Below are 25,248 nucleotides of genomic sequence, written 5' to 3' on the forward strand. Positions count from 1 at the left end.
GCTTCTGTGTTGTAGCTCTCGACTTCTCCAAAGCATTTACCAGGGTGTGGCTTCACTAATTGCTTCCTAAACTCCCCCTTTTTTTCTGCTTCTCTCTGTCCCCTAATACATAATTTTCTCTTATACTTTCCTCCCTGGGTCCTTCCGTTACAGAAGTCTTTTACTGGAGCGAGTTGTCCACCATATTCTTATCAACAGATGGTGTTCCCTGTGTCTCTATGTTCAAGAGTCATTCGTTTGCCACATTCGATTTCTAAACACAATGATTTCATCCTGTAATAACAATCCTATTGGACGTAACCATATCCTTCCCTCGTTCCTGTTATGGTCAGACAGACTGATAGTTACCACTTGAAGTTGACGACCTTAATGGTTGCGAGTCTCATAAGTATAAAACCAAAATAACCGAGTAACCATCTCCTTCCTCAGCTGTGAAGCATTCGTCGACTTTCTTTTGGTATCTCTCAAAGACTTTGTTAGCAAGTCTTTTGCTTACTTTCAGGTTATGACATCTGGTTGTTCTATCCCTACAGCTCTAGATGAACCATTCTCTGTCTACATTACACATCTGCCTTAAAATCTTTCGTCCTTCGCTATTCCCCGAGCACTATGGTATTTCCTTATTTACGAAGTCAGGGTCAAGGAGGTAATGTTAGACCTTGGTCAGTGACTGTGGGTATTGTCAATATCTTTCACGTTCTTCCAATTTACTTTTTAGCCACACTTGTGAAGCAATACCACTACCTTCTTATTTGAATTACCCGCCATTGCCTGTAGTACTCCTGTTCGCCACCAGATGTCACATATGTTTGTTTACAAAAAAAAATACAAACAAACGTAGAAGTTGCTACGACTCGGGTGATGCCAATATATATAATTCCTGCCCAGAGAGACTGATATGGTTTGTCAACCTCATTATCTTTGACCAATTACCACGTGTGTTAGTGTGGATGTCTCTGTTGTCCGGGTAATTGCGTGTGATGCTTCTGTATGTTTGAATTTTTTTTGAATAATTTTGAGTGGACATTTTGAGGGTATTGGAATCTAATATATGACATACGGTCCTTAGGCAGAACACGTGAATATGAAGACCGTGTTCAAATACAATTCTGGAAATCTCACAGGGAAGTTGCATTGAATAAATATTGATTAATCATGGGGGGGGGGGGCGCTCGTGATAGAGGAATATAATAATCATTATCACCTGTTATAGTACGTATCAGCTTTAGCCTGGGTTATAACTTCTCTAGTATCGTGAATTAAGATTTAATAACCGCCAGTACCGTCTGACATGAAGCCTTTACTCATGGCGTGTCTTTTCGAGGAGCACGACCTCCATTGCTCTGGTCCCTGAATTGTCGGTAGTATGGGCAATACTCGGGGAAAGGCAGATAACAGAAGATCCCTAGGCCTCGGGGGTCGAAATCGGGGTTTTGACCTCCCTAAATGTACATGGAACCCTTGGAAATGTGCTGGCCAAGCAGACCCAGGTTGGGGCGTGTAAAAACCCACATAGGCATTTACATATAGTGCGTAAATTCTTTCTTGGTAAAGGGTAGGTTTGATTCGCATGAAACTAGAAGTAGTTTAAAAATTGCAAGAGGAATCTACAAATTTTAGGTTGAATCAGAGATAGTGAAACAATCATATGGCAAAATCTGATGACATATTTCCCCATTTTGGCAAAATTAAGAGAAAAGTAATTGATGACCCTCAGCAGCTTCCTGCCGTATGAGACAAAAAGTTTGGAATTCATCTTAGTGATTCAGGGAATGATGTTGCTATAAAAAATAACACGGCATTCCATGGAAAGTATTTGTAAGTCACAGTCTGAAAGTTCAAGAAGGAAGGGATAGTAAGGATGCAAAGTATCATCTCCTTCAATGCCATTACAAGTGACTTAAAATATTCATTTGCTGTTGTTGAACATGGCATTATTTTGAACATGGATTGACTGAAGAGTAGCTGCTTTGTTTTTCTCTATTCATACTGTTGTCTGTGGACATAGATTTGATTAGTTGGTTAGTTGGTTTATTTCAAGTCTGTCAAACATTGTGGGTTACTTATGTTCATAGTCTAAATAAAACACTTTATTTTGTTTTTACATTGGCTTTGTTTTTTTTTATTCATGTCTGTTGATAAATTGGTCATTAAAAACTTTGATGCTGCTGGACTCCTGCTCGAGGTTACACCACAAATGAAAATTCACCATTGATGAGGCCATAGGGAATACAGTCTGGTCAAGAACTTGTCACTCCAAAATGCTTAGTGCTTCATCCTTAACAGGCCACTGGCAGAGGGTAACTCAGGCATGGTGTTTCCAGAGGCTCCTACCTAAAGTTTATACCAACTACTTCTACCTAATGTGTTTACCTAATCTTCCTGCCTAATGTACCCATCTACTACTTATACCTTATGCTCTTACCTACTACTTCTACTTAATGTTTCTACCTAATGCTCCACGTTAATGTTCCTATATTTAATTTTCATGTCTTGATAATGTCTTGAAAAAGGATTAAAGGCCCTATACAATAGAAATACATAATTATGCAAGTTAGACGTGGTGAGATCAGGGTAAGCAAGCTTAGATCGGTGTGGGGTGTGCTATCTTTCAGTCTAAAACTAGTGAGATTAGTGATGGCCAGAACAGTTTGTTCTATGCAGGTTGTCCTATCCACTTAGACCTGACAAGACCATGATGTGCTTGACAAGATTGATGTTGGTTTTGCGTTTCACCCTACCGACAGTTCAGGGCGGGCCAGGCTATGAAAGATCAGGGCAAGCTATCCCACATAGCTGTATCATGCACCTAACACAGACTCACCAACATCTGAGTGGGCCAGCTGAGATTGATTTAGACTATGTCATTCACTCAGCATAGTCCAGAGAGGATGAGCGAGCCTAGGTTGAATGTAGGCTGTGCTAACATATTGTATTTTGCAATGATTTATGAAATATAAGTAGGCTGATTTGTATGTGTATTATGCTGTCATGCCATTAGAGATTTTGTAAGATTTGCCTTTACTAAATGTGATAATTATAGTTATATATTCTCATCAGGTATATTTATATTTAGATAAGTAAGATACTGCAACTTTTTTGATGCTATATTAGTTCCAACATTCACATATCTTTTTCAACAGATGGCACCCACATCAAAACCCACTAGTGAGAAGCAACGAGAACCTTCTTGTGGGTCTCCTGGAGAGGGTTTTTGTTTCTCATCACCACTTGGCTACATAAATGTAACAGCTTGTGCTGATGGTCTGCACTCCATTGGACTTGAGGGAAACATATCTGATGAAAACTTTTCTCCAAATGAAAAGTATTGATTCTGTTGATGTACTAACGTCATAAGAGTATCTCGTTCATCTGGACTAGATTTTGAATAACAGGCTTTTAAATGAATGCATGAAATATATTGGGCTTTGCTTGGAAAGCTAAAGAATGCGTGAAAAACTAATTGAGACTAAAGAATGCATGAAAAACTAATTCAGTGTAAGAGACTAATGCATTATTAATAAGCAGAGATTTTCAAGTTGGTTCAGTTTATTGAATTTTAGCAATGGTTATGTAACAAACTGTTTGGCCTCATAAGGCTTTTTCATGTTCCACTAATGTTTGTCTTGGTGCAGATTCATGCCAAAGTTATCTGGCATTTAATTGGTAAATCTTATTTATTTAGAGAAAATTTTTGAGGTAGGAGGTTACTCACTTCAGCAAAGGCTTAGTTTGAATGAGACTGACTGATTTGGAAAAGAATGCCACCTAGGACATTCATTAGCAAGGGCTACTGACTGCCAAACATTTTTTTAATGCTTTTACATGAAGGGATACTGAGGGATATTTTAAGCAAGCAAGCTTAAAACCCAATAATATTTTAAGAAAGCAAGCTTAAAACCCAATAATATATGTAAAGTCTGCATTACCTGTAAATTGGCAACAGTTGCTGAATTAGTTAACCAAGTGGTGACAAATATGGAAAATCACTGCACCCTATCCCTCTCCGGAAGCATCTCAAAGCCTTCTCACTGCCTTTCTTCAGAAAATATGTTGAATTTTGTGTGCATTCCTGAGCTTTGACAACAGTTGCTGAAGTAGACAAAGACAGTACACCTCACTCTACCTCCCAGTAACCCTAACTCTACTCTGTCCCACTCCTGCAGCACCTCAGGCCCTGATCACCAAATTTTTAAGTGTCCATCAATTTGTATATGATTTACCCGTGTTTCAACAAATACTGAATCACATGATGTAGGGGGTAATGTAAATAAACAATTTTTCTTACACATTCAGGAGGCATATATGCTGGGATCATTACCTTTCCTGACTTTGGCAACCACAAAAGTTAATATTCAGAACAAGAATTTGAATGTTTACCATGAGTCAAGACTTCTTTGTAGTATGGTTATCACAGGAATGGTGGGTGTACCTTTGAGAGACAGTCTACACTATTATAAGATTATATTGAAAACATTCATATGTCTTGGTATGTAATCTAACCTGATAGATCTGCAGTTTAGTGGCTTGTCTTTTGCATGAAGTATTTGCAAAATACCAAATTATAAAAATCACCTATATTTGAATATGGTTGATATTTCTTTTTTTTTCTTCCTGCTGTTAAACTTGACAGTAAATTGTCACATGTGTGTCCAAAACATTACTAATGCATGATCATCAAATAGTGTAAAAAATCTCAGTTGATATAGGAAAAATCAAGACTTTCTTTTTCTACACGTACTAGTGATAAAGTAAGATACAGGTTGAGCATTCCTAATCCAAAAATCCGAAACTTTTTAAGTGGCAACATGATGTTACAAGTGGAAAATTCCTCAACTGACTTCACTTGCCCATGCTGGGCTCTGATGCTCTGCTTGCACCAGTTTGTTACAAAACATCATCACCGCCAGACCCATGTGCTTTACTCTGTTTTTTGCTTATTCTCTGCTGTGTGAATTAGTGTAAGAAAAAGACTGCTTATCAATAACATATATATTCAGAGTCAGGAATGAAGATGATGCCAAACAAACACAGATTGTCCACAGGGATGGCTGATGTTGTGACACCTTTGCTATCTGATGGTTCAGTAATACACAGACTTTGTTTCTTCCGCAAAATTATTGAAAATATTGTATAGATTACTTTCAGTGTTTCCGTTGTATATGAAACATAAATGAATTTTGTGTTTAGACTTGGGTCCCCTTCCCAAGATATCTCATTTATCTTTTATCCATCATGACAAATGTGGAAAACAGGATGGTGTAGAAACAGATGGGTTAGAGCTGATACATACCTCAATGTTTCGACTGTTCAACGGTCTTCCTCAGGAGATACTGATCCCCGCATTTGGGGGGCTTTGTTTCCCAGCAAGTGATGGTCACCCGGTTGGACGCCTAGCCATGTTGTTTTTTGATTGGATCGCATATCCTGCTGCCTCCACCCGTTCATAGCGATCTCCACTACCTGATGTGACCTGCAGATGAACCCAGACCTTGTGTTAATGTTGTTCCTAATCTCTTCTTCTAGGTAAGCCCTCAAACTGTCACTAAACAGTTTGTCACTTGCATGTAGTTGCCTTGGCATTGACCGTTTAGTGATAGTGTGAGAGCTTACCAAGAGGAAGGGATTAAGAACAATTTTAACACAAGGTCTGGGTTCATCTGCTGGTCATGTCAGGGAGCGAAGATCACTGTGGATGGGTGGGGGCAGCAGGACAAGCAATCCAATCAGAAAGTGACACGCCAAGGTGTCTGACTGGGTGACTATCACTTGCTGGGAACAGAGTCCTGCTGAATGCTGGGATTAGTATCTTCTGAGGAAGACCATTGAATGGTTGAAATGTTGAGGTATGTTTCAGCTCTAACCCATTTGTTTCCATACCATCATGTTTTCCATATATCTCATCATGGATATGCAAATATTCAAAAATCCAAAACAATTCTGGTCCCAGGCATTTCGGATAAGGGATATTCAACCTGGTCCTCATTCCATATCTTTAACTAGCAGTGATATTTTAAACTGTCAAATTAGATTAGTAGCCCTCTATTGGCCAGTTATCCTGCAAAGATGACTCAGTTCATGGTGATTTAAAAGGTGAAGTCAAAAGGTCTTGCCCTTTAAAGTTAACCTCAAGATTCTCCCCTCTTAGCACTTAGACTTCTCTTATGGGTGTTGGGATAATATATGAATTTATAGGTGGTGACTGGTGACTGAGTTTGGTAAAGTGTGTGAAAGAAGAAAGTTGAGAGTAAATGTGAATAAGAGCAAGGTTATTAGGTACAGTAGGGTTGAGGGACAAGTCAGTCGGGAGGTAAGTTTGAATGGAGAAAAACTGGAGGAAGTGAAGTGTTTTAGATATCTGGGAGTGGATTTGGCAGCGGATGGAACCATGGAAGCGGAAGTGAATCATAGGGTGGGGGAGGGGGCGAAAATTCTGGGAGCGTTGAAGAGTGTGTGGAAGTCGAGAACGTTATCTCAGAAAGCAAAAATGGGTATGTTTGAAGGAATAGTGGTTCCAACAATGTTATATGGTTGCGAGGCATGGGCTATGGATAGAGTTGTGCGCAGGAGGGTGGATGTGCTGAAAATGAGATGTTTGAGGACAGTATGTGGTGTGAGGTGGTTTGATTGATTAAGTAATAATAGGGTAAGAGAGATGTGTGGTAATAAAAAGAGTGTGGTTGAGAGAGCAGAAAAGGGTGTTTTGAAATGGTTTGGTCACATGGAGAGAATGAGTGAGGAAAGATTGACCAAGAGGATATATGTGTCGGAGGTGGAGGGAACGAGGAGAAGTGGGAGACCAAATTGGAGGCGGAAAGATGGAGTGAAAAAGATTTTGAGTGATTGGGGCCTAAACATGCAGGAGGGTGAAAGGCGTGCAAGGAATAGAGTGAATTGGAATGATGTGGTATACCAGGGTCGACGTGCTGTCAGTGGATTGAACCAGGGCATGTGAAGCGTCTGGGGTAAACCATGGAAAGTTGTGTGGGGCCTGGATGTGGAAAGAGAGCTGTGGTTTCGGTGCATTATTACATGACAGCTAGAGACTGAGTGTGAACAAATGTGGCCTTTGTTTTCTTTTCCTAGCGCTACCTCGCACACATGAGGGGGGAGGGGGATGTTATTTCATGTGTGGTGAGGTGGCAATGGGAATGAATAAAGGCAGACAGTATGAATTGTGTACATGTGTATATATGTATATGTCTGTGTGTGTATATGTATGTATACGTTGAGATGTATAGGTATGTATGTTTGCATGTGTGGACGTATATGTATATACATGTGTATGTGGGTGGGTTGGGCCATTCTTTTGTCTGTTTCCTTGCGCTACCTCGCTGACGCGGGAGACAGTGACAAAGCAAAATAATAAAAAATATATAATAACTTTTTTCAAATATTTTGTTTATTCAATAGTGGTTAGATTCTAGTTTAAATTTATACTGAATCTCATTTTGTTAAACATGCTTTATGATACTGGAGTTTATTATTACATAATAAGTGAATTAGAATCTTTTAGAAGCTCTATACTTTGAGAATTCACATAGGTTGTGTTAAGTTTAATTTTAGTAAGACTGTCACTCTGTTCCTTGTTCATAGTGTTGATGTACAACTTATGGGTAAAGATGAATTGAAGAATGAACCAAAAGTGATCAGGGATTGTTTGCAGTGGTTTCAACTGTATTTCAAGAACCCAAAGCTTGTAAGCGATATAACAAGGCCTGATATATGCTGCTTCAAGGAGTCAAACCTTGGTAAGTTTATGTTGGTAGTAATTTCTTTGACCAAGAATTTTTTTCATCATATATCCAATTTTTTTCATCATATATCCTAGCTATCTTAACAGATTTGTGGAGAGTAACATGTGGTTTTTCTGCATATTGATGAAAAACTACATGTTTTACAGGACCCTGGTGCAGTAGAGCATTAATCTTCTAATCGTACAATTAAAAGTTTGGATCTCACTAGGTACTCGATTGTAAATGTATATCTTAAGCTTTTGTAAATTGGAGGCCTTCATGTAGGGTCTTTCAAATAAGGAGTGGTTTTGTTATACATCTATGAGTAAACTATGAGGGCTATATAACTGAAGAAGCAACAACTGAAGTTTGACAGGTAATGTTAAAAGCTTTGGTATGGGCATTTTACTGATCTTCAGATCAGTATTCTCACATGCTCTCCATATTTTTAGGTTTTCGCCCCCGAGTTTGGAAAACTCTTGCAGACACTGTTGGTCCAGGGGAAGTAATTACTTATGGAGCTCTAGCAGCTAGGCTAGATAATCCAGGTGAGAAATAGCTTGTTACAAATGAACTGTTTGCCATCATTGAATTATCATCAGCTTTATTTACTTTTTTAATCTATGAAGGATTTGCATACTTATTGTGATTTCCAGTGCTTATTGCATAATAAGTGCAAGATACAGTATGAAACTGAATGAACTTAAAATAGGGGGCAAAGAGTGTAGGATATAGTGCCTTAAAATGAAGAATCAGTAGAATGGTATATATCAATAGGTCAACAAATTGTGGAGGCAGATGAGTAAAGTTTGATTGAATGGTTAATTGATTTATTATATCACGATTTTTGCACTGTGTTATGTTACTTTAGGGTGGTATTTAGAGATTGTGAAAACAGAATAAACTTGGAATATAATATTTTGAAAGTTGGAAATGTATGTAAGGAATCCACCCAATCCTCACTTTATGTGGGGTAACTCTGCTATATAGCTGTTATGCAAGGTCCCTACCTTTACTAGTCCTTCCTTTTATGTGGTCAAAATTCATTGTGTGGATTTGTGCTGTAGAAAGTGTGCCAAAACTTCTGTGAGGGTTGGTGGGTGGTGTAAGTGTAGGTCCTCAGTGTAGGGTGCAAAGTGCTCACCAACAGGTCACTCTCACATTTACCATGCTTGTATCAAAAAGATATATTATGGTGAAAAAAGGTGGGTGAATCTGTGCTACTTGTGCAATTTTGGTATGCCTGTTAATGTGATTTTTTCCTGCAACCTGCTGTGTTCTTGTTTGTTAATAAGGCATCCAATCATCCAGCAACACCTCCTATGTGAGAACTGGCAGACAAGTGGAAGAGAACCTCTCAGATTTTAGAAATGAAGCTAAAAATCTTAAGTCATGTTGATGCTAATGAGGGTGCTTCAGTGTTTGGGCATGCTCACAACCTGGGTGAATCTACAATCCACAGCATCAAGAAGAATGCAGAGAAAATTTGAAGTGCCATGATCCACTCTACTCCATTTTCTGTTAAGATTACCTCAAGGGCTAGTGATCCACTAACAGAGATGGAGAAATTGCTCTCATTATATATACAGTATGAGATGAAGGAGAAAAGCAGCCAAAATAACCTTCAGCTTAGGTCTAAAGCTCTGAATACTTATGAGTATTTATGTAAAGAGGACAGTGTAGCTGAGCCAGAGCTATTTCAAGCAACTAAATATGTTTATTCGACACCAGAAGCTACATAATGTGAAGATGATGCAAACCTTCATTGCTAACTATGAATCTGCTGCACATATCCCATTTTTCTCTATGTTTATTGGTTTGCTATATGTGATTTCTCACTGGGCAAGGCTTTTGCAGAACGTAACTCGCATAAAGCAAGGCATGAGTTTACATGAAAAATCAGATGAGGGTAGGAGACAACGTAAATTGTAAGATCACAAGCTTGTGTGTGTATAATTTTTAAATGAGTCTAGGAACATTTGATTGTGCTAGGGGACTTTATCTTGCATGTAGAAACATATTTATGGGTAAACCAGTTTTCTCTGATTCATGTATAGATCAATGAAACTACTAAATCTTCCATTTTTATCATGTTTTGTGCTCCTCAACAGGTGCAGTAAGGGCTGTTGGCTCCGCTATGCGATACAACCCTAATGGCATAATTGTTCCATGTCATAGAGTTGTTCGCTCCAATGGCATGGGGCTGTACCATGGGGGGCAGCGGCAGGTGGTCAAATTATGGTTGCTGAAGCATGAAGGAATTGACAAATTTTCATAGGTATTAAGATCATATTTTCAAGGTGCATGTGCAATGACACTTTTGCCGCCTTCCCTTTGAGGGAGTTCCTGGAGGGAACAGCCATGAGGGTTATAGATAAACAGAACAGCATGTGTACTGTTACATCATTAAAATGTTAATTCCAATTGTTTGTTTTGTTATCATGGGCCAGTACCATGAAAAACTAAAGTTAGCCAAAGGCTGCAAGAATGGTCAAATTCTCTTTATATAGTGTTGGGAAGAAAACTGTAAGATGCATTTTACACTGAGAATAATATTTTTGAACTTTACTCTTAGTTTTCATTCTAAACCATTTCAGTTTACACTAGAGTGATCAGAGCAAAATTTTGTTCTCATGTTTCTTTGGTCTTACAAATACATTGGAGTTCCAACAGCTTCCAGCTTATCCAGCCATCACTTCACACTGTAAAATGAATGAGACTCATGACTTTGTAGCTCAGTGATTAAACAAATTTTGATGTCATCACTGAAAGCTTTCCACAAACTTAAGTCAACAAAGATGCCCTTTTTTATGTAAGATTACTACCTCTTCATGCTTCTTTACGTTACAGAAGTTTGAATTTTCTTTATCATTGCTTGAACATACAAATAGACATCTTAGAACAAACCATTTATTAGTATAAAGTCATGGATGGTCATATATGTACATGATTCATTTAGTACTTGCTGCTATGATTTTTTCATATGTTTACATTTTGAAAATAATCTGCCATATCAACAGATCTGTGAGAATAAAGAAGCATCCTTTGGCTTCTGCTGGTAAGTGAAGCTTGACTTTTGAGCCAGTCGTAAGTTGTGAATCTCACTCTTGATTGGTTCATTTTATCCTTTCATGGGTTAACTGAATGATGAGAAAAAAGTTACATTTTAGTAGTGAATAAGTTAACCTTCTAGAGTTGACACTGAAAGTAGGATTAAAGTCAAACTCCTACTCTTTTTAAACTGGTGCTTCAGTGTACAAACTTCCTTGCTGAGGCTGATTTGGTTTGAGGTGACAAGGTTATTGAACAGATTTCAGATCTTGTGTAGCACTCTATGGTAAATGCATGGGTGCCCCAAAAAGTTATATGTCAAACTGTAGTTGATGATAGTTTTGTTGGCTTTACTGCAATATTTTGCATTCAAGTATGGAGGGTTGGAGAGACTTTTGTTTTAAGTTTATTGAAACAATATCTGCATCCCTTATCCTTTGTTAGCTGCCATATGTCTGAGTTGTAACTTACATTTTAAACTAATTGAAGATAATTTGAAGGGAGAGATAAAATGTTACACATGTAGACTTGGCCTTTCTTGGCATACCAGTATCAAGGAGTTTTTCACTTTCTTGGGCTTGTAAACTGATGGCACAACAAATGCATGCCTCACTAACCAGACTTGTATATGTATGTACCAGTAACTTTATATGCACCATTGATCACTGGCTGTTGTAAATATGTATTAAATATGAATAATGGTTTGATGAATGGTGTTTTTTATCATTTTCCTTCAAAAGAAGTCAGCAGATGTGTTTGATGGCCCATTATAAGTATCATTGACAGGACAACATTTGGATCAGCAGTGTTAAGATATTGACAGGTTCCAGATTGTTACCATCATCTGTATGGCACATTTAAGTTATAATATTTAGCTTAATTTGACCAAGGTATGCCTTAGCACTGTGCTTCAGGGCTGTGCTTTTGGGTAGTTCCACCATTTCAGTGCAAATGTTAATTTTTCATCTAATTCTTTCTAAAGTGAACTATGCTCTCAAGTGAAAGCAAAGGGAGAAAACTTACATACCTATGAACCTATGCCAAGATTTTGTCATGATACCAGGGCATTCACCATTTGTCTTATGTGTTGAATAACTGTTTCTCTCAATTGCCTTTCCTAATCTTATTACTTGTCTTTCTTGCTGTATAATACTTTATTGCCAGTTCCTCCTGTAGCATAGTTTGAAATTAGAGGTTCATCTGTTACTGCTTCAGGTGTCTCAATTTCTAAAGGTATTGCAGTAAATAATAGTTCCAGCTTTCTCACAGGGCATCCATGTATTATTTGAAGGTATCTTTTTGATATTCCATGAATTAAACTTCATTCAATTATTCTGTATCTACTTTGCTGGGTTAATTTCAGATGTAAAACATTATTCCTTCAGTTTACTGCCAGGCATACATTATCATGTCTCTTCATTACTCTGGACTTAACAATTCCAGGTCTTTTAATCTCTTGAGGTAGTTCATATTTTACTTGTTCAGTGTTTCTGTATTGTCTCATTTTTTGCCATTATTGGCAACCATGCAATACAGTAGTGTTCATTTTTACTCTGTATATGTACGTGAAGCATTTTAATAATTAATTTTCTGTTTCTTGTTGCAAATGTTCTAAATATCATCTCACTCATTATTTGACTTTAGAGTACTGCATTACAATATGTTCTTAAGTCAAGTTTTACATTAATAATAATTCCCAGATCTTGGATCTTTACTTCACTCTCTATTTGTTTTCCCAAAGGGCCTCAGTATCCAGCCATTGAGCTATTGATAGTTGCACCATGACTTTTTCGTATTTTTACAGGTAAAACTTTAGTTTCCCTTGGACTTCATTTTCCACTGTTTTTTCCTTCTTTTGTCATCAACAAAACATTTTTGTATACTTTTTCCTACTAACTTATGTATGTCTGATATGATTACATGGATACTGAAGCTAGAACCATTCCTTACAATAATCTGAAACCATAACCACATCCCTAAATAAAGCAACTGCTTTGAACCTTCTGTTGGTTAAAAACTATTTGATCCATTTTTCCATTTTTCATTTTATATTTTATATTTGTATTTTTGGGTTGAGGAGAAAGAATTCTACTTCCTTATTGGAACTTCATGTCACAGAAGGCGACTATAGGGGGTAGGAGCAGAGATTGGAAACCATCCCTTCTTGCATTTCAGTTTCTAAAAGAAGGAACAAACAGAGCTAAGCAGGGAGCGCTCATCCTCCTTGAAGGCTCAGGTTGCAGTGTTTAAATGTGAGTGGATGTAACCATGATGGGAGAGAGAAAGGATAGGTTGTATAGGCATATGTTTAACAAAAGAATCCCGCATGTTCTGGCTCTGAGTGAAACCAAGCTCAAGGTTAAAGGAGAAGAATGGTTTGGAAATGTCTTGGGGTTGGTGAGGACAAAAACTAAGGAAGGAGTAGGACTACTGAAGCGGTTGTAGGCGTGTGTGAAAGAGGGTAAGGAAGTAAAATCTAGATTGATGTAGGTAAAAATGAAAGTGGATGCACCTGGCCATGAGAAGACAGATCATGAGAGGCAAGTGTTTTGGGAGTAGCCATGTGAGTGTGTCCACAATTTTGATGTATGGACCAGGTATTAGTGATAGGTGATTTCCCTGCAAAGGTGAGTAATGTGGCAGGTGAGGGTGTATGTGGAGGTCATGGGGTATTCAGTGCTATGAATGGAAATTGTGAACTGCTTGTGGGGTTGCATGCTGAGAAAAGGACTGGTGATGTGAATACCTGGTGTAAGAAGAGGAACATACACAAGTACACATATATGAATAGGAGATACGGTCAGCAGGCATTATTGGATTACGTATTAATTGATTGTGTAAAAAAGACTTTTCGATGTTAATGGAAGAAAGAGGCAGCTAGTGGGATATCTGGTTACTGTCTTGTGGAAGTTTTTGGAAAAGAGGAAACAATGTTGGTGAGAAGAGAGTAGCGAGAGTACATGAGCTTGGAAGATACTTGTGTGAGGAAATACTACAAAAGATTGAGTGTAGAATGGCAAAAGGTGAGAGTAAAAGCAAGATAAGTGGATGAGAAGTGGAAGGTATTTAAGGAAGTGGTGCTGGCATGTGTAAGAGATGCATGGGGCATACAAAAGGTGGGGGGTAGGCAGATTAAAAAAGGGTAATAAGTGGTGGGATGAAGTACAGTTGCTTATGAAAGAGAAAAGAGGGGCAATATGGAAATACTTACAGGAAAGGAATGAAAATGATTCGGTAATGTATAAGAGAAAGCAGAAGGTCAAGATAGCGAATGAGAAATGGGGGGAGTGAGTATCAGTAAACTTTTGGGAGAATAAGATGTTTTGGAAGGCAATAAATAATGTGCAAAAAATGAGAACAATTGAGAACATTGGTAAAGGGGGCAAAAGATCAAGTGGCAACAGGTAGTGATGAAATGAGGAGCAGATGAAGTGGAGCTGAAGGATTGTTGCATGTGTTTGATGATAGAGAGACAGATATAAGGTGTTTGGGTCAGGATAGTACAGAAAGTGAAAGAGTCAGGAAGAGTGGTTTGGTGAAGAGAGAAGAGGTGGTGAAAGCCTTATGTTAGATGAAGTGTAGCAAGGCAGCTTGAGTTGATAGTACAAATGTTGAATTTATTAACAAAGGGGTGACTGTGTTGTTGATTGGTGGGTAAGGATTTTCAGTGAATGTATAGAGCATGATGAGGAGCCTGAGGATTGGCAGAATGCACATATAGTGCCATTGTATAAAGGCAAGGGGGATGAAGGTGAGTGTTCAAACTACAGAGTCATAAGTTTGCTGAGTATGCCTGGTAACCTGCATGGAAGGGTATTGACTGAGAGGGTGAAAGCATGTACAAAGCATCAGATTGGTAAGAAACACTGTGGTTTCAGAAGTGAAAGAGTATGTGTGGAGCAGGTGTTTGCTTTAAAGAATGTGTGAGAAATACTTAAAGAAACAGATGGATCTGTATGTGGCTTTTAAGGATCTGGAGAAAGCACATGATAGAGTTGATAGAGAAGCCTTATGGAAGATTTTAAGAATATACATGTGGGAGGAAAGCTGTTAGAAGCAGTAAGAAGTTTCTATCAAGGGTTTAAGGCATGTGTATGAGTTGGAAGAGAGGAAAGTGAATGATTCTAGATGAAGGTTAGTCTGTGGCTGGGGTGTGATATCACCATTATTTTTCAATTTGCTTATGGATGGGGATGGTGAGGGAGGTAAATAAATGTGAGAGTCTTGGAGGGAGGGGCAAGCAAGCAGTTTAAGGGGAATGAGAGGACCTGGGAAGTGAGTCAGTTATTTGCTGATGATACAGCACTGGTGGCAGATCCGAGTGAGAAACTGCAGAATTTGGTCAGAGAGTTTGTAAGACTATGTGAAAGGAGGATATTGTGAATAAAAGCAAGGTTGATAGGCTTTACAGATTTGAGGGACAGCTTAGTTAGGGTGTGAATTTGAATGGAGAAAATTTGGAGGAAGTAAAATGTTTTAGATACTTGGCAGTGGACGTGGCAGTGAATAAAACCATGGGAGCAAAAGTGAGTCATTGGATGGGTGAGGGGGTGAAGGTTCTGGGAGTGCTGAAGACTGTGTGGAAAAACTGAACTTTATCTAGGAGCACAAAAATGGTCATCTTTGAAGGAAAGGTAGTCCCAACATGATATGGATGCAAGGTGTGGGCTATTGATAAGACTGTACAGAGGAGGATTGATGTCTGAAATGAAATGTTTGAGGACAATTTGTGCTGTGAGGTGATTTGATTAAGTAATGAAAAGAGGGAGGTTGAGACAGCAGGTGTGCTAAGATAGTTTGCATATGTGTAGAGTATGCTTGAGGAAAGGTTGACAAAGAGGATATATGTGTCTGAAGTGTAGGGGATAAGAAGAACAGAGACCAAATCGGAGATGGAAGGATGGAGGGAAAAAGATTTTGAGCAACTGGGGCCTGAACATGCTGGAGGGTGAAAGGGGTGCACAGGATAAAGTGATCTGGAACAATGTAAATTTTGAGCAATCGAGACCTGAACATGCAGGAAGATGAAAGGTGTGCACAGGATAAAGTTACCTGGAACAATGTGGTATACTGGGGTTGACTTGTTGCCAATGGACTGAACCAGGGTATGTAAAGTATCTAAGGGAAATCATGGAAAGGTCTGTGGAAAGGGAGCAGTGGTTTTGGTGCATTAGATATGACAACTATAGAATGGATGTGGGTGGATGTGGCCTTTCTTTGTTCCTGGCACTTACACAAGAAACAGCAATCAGTATAAAAAAGATAGCCTTTTATGTGTTTATATTTTGGTGAAGAGAGAAGAGGTAATGAAAGCCTTCCATAAGATGAAATGTGGCAAGGAACCTGGGATTGATGGTGCTGCAGTTGAAATAATTAGGAAAGGGGGTGACTGTGTTGTTGATTGGTTGGTAAGGATGATTGGCAGAATGCATGTAAAGTGCTATCTTACGAAGGCAAGGGGGATTAAGGTTAGTGTTCAAACTACAGAGGCATAAGTTTGTTGAGTGTACCTGGTAAGCTGTATGGAAGGAGAGTAGTGATTGAGAGGTTGAAGGCATGTACAGTGCATCAAATTGGAGAACAGTATGGTTTCAGAAGTGGCAGATTTGTGAATTAACTGTTTGCTTTAAAGAATGTGTGAGAAATATTTAGAGAAACTGATGTTTGTATGTGGCACTTATGGATCTGGAGAATGCATATGTGAGGGTTGATGGAGATACTTTGAGGAAGGCCTAAGAATATATGGTGTGGGAGGAAAGCTGCAAGTAGTGAAAAGTTTATATCAAGGGTGTAAGGCATGTGAACAATTAGGAAGAGAGGAGAGCAATTAGTTACCATGTGAAGACTGGTCTTCTCGGCAGAGCTGTGTGATGTCTCCATGGTTGATTTATTTGTTCATGTAAGGGGTGGAGGGACGTAAATATGAGTCATGGAGAGAGAGAGGGGCAAGTATGCAGACTGGAGGATGAGAGGGCACGGGAGGTGAATCATTTGTTGTTTGCTGACAATACAGCCCTAGTGGCAGATTCAAGTGAGAGACTGCAGAAGATGTTGACTGAGTTTGGAAGAGTTTGTCAGAAGATGAAGTTGAGAGTACATGTGAATAAGCCAAGTTAATAGGTTCAGGAGGGTTGAGCAACGGTTAGTTGGGGGTGTGTGTTTAAATAGAGAAAACTTGGAGGAAGTGAAGTGTTTTAGATACCTGGGAGTGAACATGGTAGTGAATGAAACAATGGAAGCAGAAATGAGATAAAGGGTGGGTGAGTTTGGGGCAAATGTTCTGGGAGTGCTGAAGAGTGTGTGGAAAGAGAGAATCTTATCTGGGAGAGTAAAAATAAGCATATTTGAAGGTATACTAGTCCTAGAAATATTATATGGATGCAAAACATGGGCTATAGGTAAGGCTGTGCAGAGGAGGGTGGGCATGTTGGAAAAGTTTGGACAACATGTGGTGTGAGATGATTTGATTGAATAAATGATGAAATGGTTAGAGAAATGTGGTAATTAAATGGGGTGTGTTTAAGAGAGCTTTTTTAAAAAGGGTATGCTGAAATGGTTTGGACATATGGAAAGAATGAGAGGAAAGGTTGACAAAGAGGATATATGTGTCAGAGTTGGAGGGAACAAGAAGAACAGGGAGACTAGATTGGAGGTGGAAGGATGGAGTGAAAGAGATTTTGGGCAATCGAACTAAACATGCAGGAGGGTGAAAGATGTGGAGGGGATGGAGTGAATTGGAATGATGTGTTGTTTTGGGGATGTGTGCATCACATTTTTGTGGTAAGAATGACAGTGGAAAAGTATCTTGCAAAAGGTAAGAAGCTGTATGCAGCTTTTATGGATCTGGAGAAAGCACATGACAGAAGTTCAAGAGGAATGCTTCATGGGACGTTAAGGATATGGAGTAGGGGAAGAAATGCAAGTGCAAGAGTGGATGGAGAGTTGAGCAAAAGTTTCGGTATACATATGAGCATAATGCAGGGCTGTGTGATGTCACTGTGGCTTTTTTAAATACATATTGATGGAATAATAAGAGTAATAAAAGCAAATCAAAGAAAAAGGGGGTGCTGAGAAGGACTGTAATGGTGAGGTATCGTGGCTCATGACAAACCTGTTTGTGGACAATATTGTGTTGTTTGCTGAGAGTGAAGAGGAGTTGCAGAAAGTTGTCTGTTTTATGATGAGTGTAAGCATAGGTGATTGAAGATATATGTTAGTAAAAGTAAAAGTAAAGGCGAACGTGAAGATTTGTATGGGTTTTCAGAAAAGAAGAGAGAATGTTGGGGTGAAGAGGGTGGTGAGAGTAAGTGAGCTTGGGAAGGAGACTTGTGTGAGGAAGTACCAGGAGAGACTGAGTACAGAATGGAAAAAGGTGAGAACAAAGGAGGTAAGGGGAGTGGGGGAGGAATGGGATGAGTACAGAATGGAAAAAGGTGAGAACAAAGGAGGTAAGGGGAGTGGGGGAGGAATGGGATGTATTTAGGGAAGCAGTGATGGCTTGCGCAAAAGATGCTTGTGGCATGAGAAGCGTGGGAAGTGGGTTGATTAGAAAGGGTAGTGAGTGGTGGGATGAAGAAGTAAGATTATTAGTGAAAGAGAAGAGAGGCATTTGGACGATTTTTGCAGGAAAAAAATGCAAATGAGTGTGTAAAAGAAAGAGGCAGGAGGTCAACAGAAATGTGCAAGAGGTGAAAAAAGGGCAAATGAGAGTTGGGGTGAGAGAGTACCATTAAATTTTAGGGAGAATAAAAAGATGTTCTGGAAGGAGGTAAATAAAGTGCGTAAGGCAAGGGAGCAAATGGGAACGTCAGTGAAGGGGGCTAATGGGGAGGTGATAATAAGTAGTGGTGATGTGAGAAGGAGATGGAGTGAGTATTTTGAAGGTTTGTTGAATGTGTTAGATGATAGAGTGGCAGATATAGGGTGTTTTGGTCGAGGTGGTGTGCAAAGTGAGAGGGTTAGGGAAAATGATTTGGTAAACAGAGAAGAGGTAGTAAAAGCTTTGCGGAAGATGAAAGCCGGCAAGGCAGCCGGTTTGGATGGTATTGCGGTGGAATTTATTAAAAAAGGGGGTGACTGTATTGTTGACTGGTTGGTAAGGTTATTTAATGTATGTATGATTCATGGTGAGGTGCCTGAGGATTGGCGGAATGCGTGCATAGTGCCATTGTACAAAGGCAAAGGGGATAAGAGTGAGTGCTCAAATTACAGAGGTATAAGTTTGTTGAGTATTCCTGGTAAGTTATATGGGAGGGTATTGATTGAGAGGGTGAAGGCATGTACAGAGCATCAGATTGGGGAAGAGCAGTGTGGTTTCATAAGTGGTAGAGGATGTGTGGATCAGGTGTTTGCTTTGAAGAATGTATGTGAGAAATACTTAGAAAAGCAAATGGATTTGTATGTAGCATTTATGGATCTGGAGAAGGTATATGATAGAGTTGATAGAGATGCTCTGTGGAAGGTATTAAGAATATATAGTGTGGGAGGCAAGTTGTTAGAAGCAGTGAAAAGTTTTTATCGAGGATGTAAGGCATGTGTACGTGTAGGAAGAGAGGAAAGTGATTGGTTCTCAGTGAATGTAGGTTTGTGGCAGGGGTGTGTGAAGTCTCCATGGTTGTTTACTTTGTTTATGGATGGGGTTGTTAGGGAGGTGAATGCAAGAGTTTTGGAAAGAGGGGCAAGTATGCAGTCTGTTGGGGATGAGAGAGCTTGGGAAGTGAGTCAGTTGTTGTTCGCTGATGATACAGCGCTGGTGGCTGATTCATGTGAGAAACTGCAGAAGCTGGTGACTGAGTTTGGTAATGTGTGCGAAAGCTGAAAGTTAAGAGTAAATGTGAATAAGAGCAAGGTTATTAGGTACAGTAGGGTTGAGGGTCAAGTCAATTGGGAGGTAAGTTTGAATAGAGAAAAACTGGAGGAAGTAAAGTGTTTTAGATATCTGGGAGTGGATCTGGCAGCGGATGGTACCATGGAAGTGGAAATGAATCATAAGGTGGGGGAGGGGGCGAAAATCCTGGAAGCCTTGAAGAATGTGTGGAAGTCGAGAACATTATCTCGGAAAGCAAAAATGGGTGTTTGAAGGAATAGTGGTTCCAACTATGTTGTATGGTTGCGAGGCGTGGGCTATGGATAGAGTTGTGCGCAGGAGGGTGGATGTGCTGGAAATGAGATGTTTGAGGACAATATGTGGTGTGAGGTGGTTTGATCGAGTAAGTAATGTAAGGTTAAGAGAGATGTGTGGAAATAAAAAGAGCGTGGTTGAGAGAGCAGAAGAGGGTGTTTTGAAATGGTTTGGGCACATGGAGAGAATGAGTGAGGAAAGATTGACCAAGAGGATATATGTGTCGGAGGTGGAGGGAACGAGGAGAAGTGGGAGACCAAATTGGAGGTGGAAAGATGGAGTGAAAAAGATTTTGAGTGATCGGGGCCTGAACATGCAGGAGGGTGAAAGGTAGGCAAGGAATAGAGTGAATTGGATCGATGTGGTATACCGGGGTTGACGTGCTGTCAATGGATTGAATCAGGGCATGTGAAGCGTCTGGGATAAACCATGGAAAGTTCTGTGGGGCCTGGATGTGGAAAGGGAGCTGTGGTTTCGGGCATTCTTACATGACAGCTAGAGACTGAGTGTGAACAAATGGGGCCTTTGTTGTCTTTTCTTAGCACTACCTTGCACACATGAGGGGGGAGGGGGATGTTATTCCATGTGTGGCGAGGTGGCGATGGGAATAAATAAAGGCAGACTATGAATTATGTACATGTGTATATATGTATATGTCTGTGTGTGTATATATATGTGTACATTGAGATGTATAGGTATGTATATTTGCGTGTGTGGACGTGTATGTATATACATGTGTATTGGGGTGGGTTGGGCCATTTTTTTCGTCTGTTTACTTGTGCTACCTTGCAAACGTGGGAGACAGCGGCAAAAAAAAAAAAGTAAAGTAATGGTGTTTGAAAGGAAACAGAGTAAAAGTATAGATTTTGCAAAGCCCCCATAGCGTTAGATCCTTTAAAGAAAGTGTACTAGACTGTTATACAGAAATGGATGGGGAGAAAGACTAGAAGATGTAACAATATTTAGCAGTTATCTTGGGCAAGTTTGATGGTATGAGAGAGAGAGCAGTACAGAGTGGAAGATTCACTAGGTCCCTTAACAGAATAATGAAGGGTAGAGGTGTAAGTAGGGAAGTGAAAAAAGGAATGAGGGGCAGCATAGTCCTCCTGACCCTAACCAAAGTAACTGAAATATAGACATGGAAAGAGTCACCGGGGTGAAGAGTCCAGGCTGTAGAGGAGCATGTGGCGTGACTAAATGGAATGAAGGAAGAAATGAGGTTTTGAGAGATTCGGTATGACAGGGAAAGTAAAGGGAGTGAATTGTGTTGTGGTTGAGTAAGTGAAACAATATTCTGAAGTGGTTTGGGCACTGTTTATGGTAGTACAATTAAATGGGTTGGTGTGAGAGGAAGGCTACCTGTGATATGGGGTAATAAAATGGAAGAGTGCTGGAGGGAGAGAAATGGGGGGGGAAAATGCATGGAATGATGTATAGTGTATGAAAGGACAAAGATATGTGGAGACTCCTTCGCCATGGCCTCCTTGATGATAGTTGTCAGAGGGGATGGTGTTACAGTTATCTCCCCTATTTACCCATAAATGTTATAGTTACCCATTATATCATATTCAGTTTTCTTTGAGAAATTGTAAAGAAACTGGAAAATGGCCAAGGTTAAGCCTCTGTCTCAGGAATGGCCATAAAAGGAGGATGCGATACAAAGCTGTTGGTAAATATATAATGTAATCTGTACACATCTCAGTCATTTCAAATCCTTATGTTATGTAATCAAGGCAAGTGAATTTGCCAGAGTGGTTAAGTAACGTAATATAGAGACAGAGATTTATGTATCAAGATAAACTGTATTATTTATGTTAGGAGAGATCCATGTTTATTTTGCTATTATAAATATACTTTAATAGATTTTTATCTGTGTTTGGTACTTGACCAACTGAGAAGCAGGGAAAAGTAAGTATATCATTATGGCCATCAGATGTTAGCCAGATGGAAAGGGAATGTGTGTCTAGCTCAAATCTCTCTGTTAACAGAAGCTGTTATTTTAGATTTATCTGTTTTAATGGGCCTGTGGGCTGATTATACACCCTTTAATGTGTAAGGGGTGGAGGCAGAGCGTAACAACAGGCATCAGAGACATAGGAAGATAGATACAGAATTAAGAGAGCTGAGCTTCAGGGAAAGCCTAGAAGCCTTAAATTTGCTCATCTTGGAAGAGACAAGAGTGTGGAGTGACCTGATCACAAGCTTTAAATTTCTAAACCAGACATGATTCAGATAGTGAATAGATATTTGCAAGATGTACGGAAAGGACAATCACAAGGTGTAGAAACAAACTTGCTAAAGAAATATAGATAAATACTTTTATCTAAAAGGGGAAATAGAAGAAGGAATCACATGGTGAGTGCTCATCCTCCTTGAAGGCTCAGATTGGGGTGTCTAACTGTGTGGATGTAACCAAGATGAGAAAAAAAGGAGAGATAGGTAGTATGTTTGAGGAAAGGAACCTGGATGTTTTGGCTCTCAGTGAAACGAAGCTCAAGGGTAAGGGGGAAAAGTGGTTTGGAAATGTCTTGGGAGTAAAGTCAAGGGTTAGTGAGAGGACAAGAGCAAGGGAAGGAGTGGCACTACTCCTGAAACAGTTGTGGGAGTGTGATAGAGTGTAAGAAAGTAAACTCTAGATTGATATGGTTAAAACTGAAAGTAGATGGAGAGAGATTGGTGATTATTGGTGCATATGCACCTAGGCATGAGAAGAAAGATCATGAGAGGCAAGTGTTTTGGGAGCAGCTGAGTGAGTGTGTTAGTAGTTTTGATTAACAAGAACAGGTTATAGTGATGAGTGATTTGAATGCAAAGGTGAGTAACGTGGCAGTTGAGGGAATAATTGGTGTACATGGGGTGTTCAGTGTTGTAAATGGAAATGGTGAAGAGCTTGTTGATTTATGTGCTGAAAAAGGACTGGTGACTAGGAATACCTGGTTTAAAAAGAGAAATATACGTAGGTATGTGTTGGAAAGGATCGCAATTTTGCACGTGATCAAGATATTCCTTTGAGTCCATGGGGAAAATGAAACACGATAAGTTCCCAAGTTCACTTTCGTGTAATAATCACATCATCAGGGGAGACAAGAGAGAAATATAAGTCAGTTGATATACATCGAAGAGACGAAGCTAGGACGCCATTTGGTAAACATGTGATTGAATCACATGTTTACCAAATGGCATCTTAGATTCATCTCTTCGATGTATATCAACTAACTTATAATTCTCTCTTGTGTCTCCCCTGATGATGTGATTATTACACGAAAGTGCATGTGGGAACTTATCGTGTTTCATTTTCCCTGTGGACACATAGGAACATAAGTATACATATGTAAGTAGGAGAGACGGCCAAAGAGCATTATTGCATTATGTGTTAATTGATAGGCACACAAAAGTGAGACTTTTGGATGTTAATGTGCTCAGAGGTGCAACTGGAGGGATGTCTGATCATTACTGCATGGAGGCGAAGGTGGAGATTTGTAGAGGTTTTCAGAAAAGAAGAGAGAATGCTGGGGTGAAGAGAGTGGTGAGAGTAAGTGAGCTTGGGAAGGAGACTTGTGTGAGGAAGTACCAGGAGAGGCTGAGTACAGAATGGAAAAAGGTGAGAACAAAGGACGTAAGGGGAGTGGGAGAGGAATGGGATGTATTTAGGGAAGCAGTGATGGCTTGCGCAAAAGATGCTTGTGACATGAGAAGCATGGGAGGTGGACAGATTAGAAAGGGTAGTGAGTGGTAGGATGAAGAAGTTAGATTATTATTGAAAGAGAAGAGAGAGGCATTTGGACATGTTTTGCAGGGAAATAATGCAAATGACTGGGAGATGTATAAAAGAAAGAGGCAGGAGGTCAAGAGAAAGGTGCAAGAGGTGAAAAAGAGGGCATATGAGAGTTGGGGTGAAAGAGTATCATTAAATTTTAGGGAGAATAAAAAGATGATTTGGAAGAAGGTAAATAGAGTGTGTAAGACAAGGGAACAAATGGGAACATCAGTGAAGGGGGCTAATGGGGAGATGAAAATAAGTAGTGGTGATGTGAGAAGGAGATGGAGTGAGTATTTTGAAGGTTTGTTGAATGTGTTTGATGATAGAGTGGCAGATATAGGGTGTTTTGGTTGAGGTGGTGTGCAAAGTGAGAGGGTTAGGGAGAATGATTTGGTAAACAGAGAAGAGGTAATAAAAGCTTTGCGGAAGATGAAAGCCAGCAAGGCAGCGGGTTTGGATGGTATTGCAGTGGAATTTATTGAAAAAGGGGGTGACTGTGTTGTTGACTGGTTGGTAAGGTTATTTAATGTATGTATGACTCATGGTGAGGTGCCTGAGGATTGGCAGAATGCTTGCATAGTGCCATTGTACAAAGGCAAAGGGGATAAAAGTGAGTGCTCAAATTACAGAGGTATAAGTTTGTTGAGTATTCCTGGGAAGTTATATGGAGGGTATTGATTGAGAGGGTGAAGGCATGTACAGAGCATCAGCTTGGGGAAGAGCAGTGTGGTAGAGGATGTGTGAATCAGGTGTTTGCTTTGAAGAATGTACATGAGAAATACTTAGAAAAGCAAATGGATTTGTATGTTGCATTTATGGATCTGGAGAAGGCATATGATAGAGTTGATAGAGATGCTCTGTGGAAGGTATTAAGAACATATGGTGTGGGAGGCAAGTTGTTAGAAGCAGTGAAAAGTTTTTATCGAGGATGTAAGGCATGTTGTACGTGTAGGAAGAGAGGAAAGTGATTGGTTTTCAGTGAATGTTGGTTTGCGGCAGGGGTGCATGATGTCTCCACGGTTGTTTAATTTGTTTATGGATGGGTTTGTTAGGGAGGTGAATGCAAGAGTTTTGGAAAGAAGGGCAAGTATGCAGTCTGTTGTGAATGAGAGAGCTTGGGAAGTAAGTCAGATGTTTGCTGATGATACAATGCTGGTGGCTGATTTGAGTGAGAAACTGCAGAAGCTGGTGACTGAGTTTGGTAAAGTGTGTGAGAGGAAAGCTGAGAGTAAATGTGAATAAGAGCAAGGTTATTAGGTATAGTAGGGTTCAGAGACAAGTCAATTGGGAGGTAAGTTTGAATGGAGAAAAACTGGAGGAAGTGAAGTGTTTTAGATATCTGGGAGTGGATTTGGCAGCGGATGGAACCATGGAAGTGGAAGTGAATCATACGGTGGGGAGGGGGCGAAAGTTCTGGGAGCGTTGAAAAATGTGTGGAAGTTGAGAACGTTATCTTGGAAAGCAAAAATGGGTATGTTTGAGAAATAGAGGTTCCAACAATGTTATATGTTTGTGAGGCGTGGGCTGTGGATAGAGCTGTGTGGAGGAGGGTGGATGTGCTGGAAATGAGATGTTTGAGG

General features: G+C 39.7%; 1 protein-coding gene across 2 annotated transcripts; it reads left to right on the forward strand.

Moving 5' to 3' along the window:
• The first annotated feature begins 786 nt into the window (after positions 1 to 786).
• On the forward strand, positions 787 to 11,498 carry agt (O-6-alkylguanine-DNA alkyltransferase). 2 transcript variants are annotated; one of them, XM_071675195.1, is made up of 5 exons: positions 787 to 901; positions 3,144 to 3,325; positions 7,597 to 7,751; positions 8,189 to 8,284; positions 9,848 to 11,498. In XM_071675195.1, the coding sequence occupies exons 1-5, from the start codon at positions 899 to 901 to the stop codon at positions 10,012 to 10,014; spliced, it is 603 nt and encodes a 200-aa protein (XP_071531296.1). In that variant the 5' UTR covers positions 787 to 898; the 3' UTR covers positions 10,015 to 11,498. The 2 variants fall into 2 exon arrangements, with proteins under 2 accessions (XP_071531296.1, XP_071531297.1); XM_071675196.1 differs by having other exon boundaries at positions 839 to 967.
• The last annotated feature ends 13,750 nt before the right edge of the window (positions 11,499 to 25,248 follow it).

The sequence above is a fragment of the Panulirus ornatus genome, chromosome 20, assembly GCF_036320965.1.
Source record: "Panulirus ornatus isolate Po-2019 chromosome 20, ASM3632096v1, whole genome shotgun sequence".
Taxonomy (NCBI): Eukaryota; Metazoa; Arthropoda; class Malacostraca; order Decapoda; family Palinuridae; genus Panulirus; species Panulirus ornatus.

What these genes read in the sequence shown, in the direction of transcription:
- agt (XM_071675195.1), top strand. An exon ending in AACTTTTCTCCAAATGAAAA is followed by an intron (nt 3,326 to 7,596) that starts GTATTGATTCTG and finishes CCTTGTTCATAG; the next exon opens with TGTTGATGTACAACTTATGG. An exon ending in AGCTAGGCTAGATAATCCAG is followed by an intron (nt 8,285 to 9,847) that starts GTGAGAAATAGC and finishes GCTCCTCAACAG; the next exon opens with GTGCAGTAAGGGCTGTTGGC.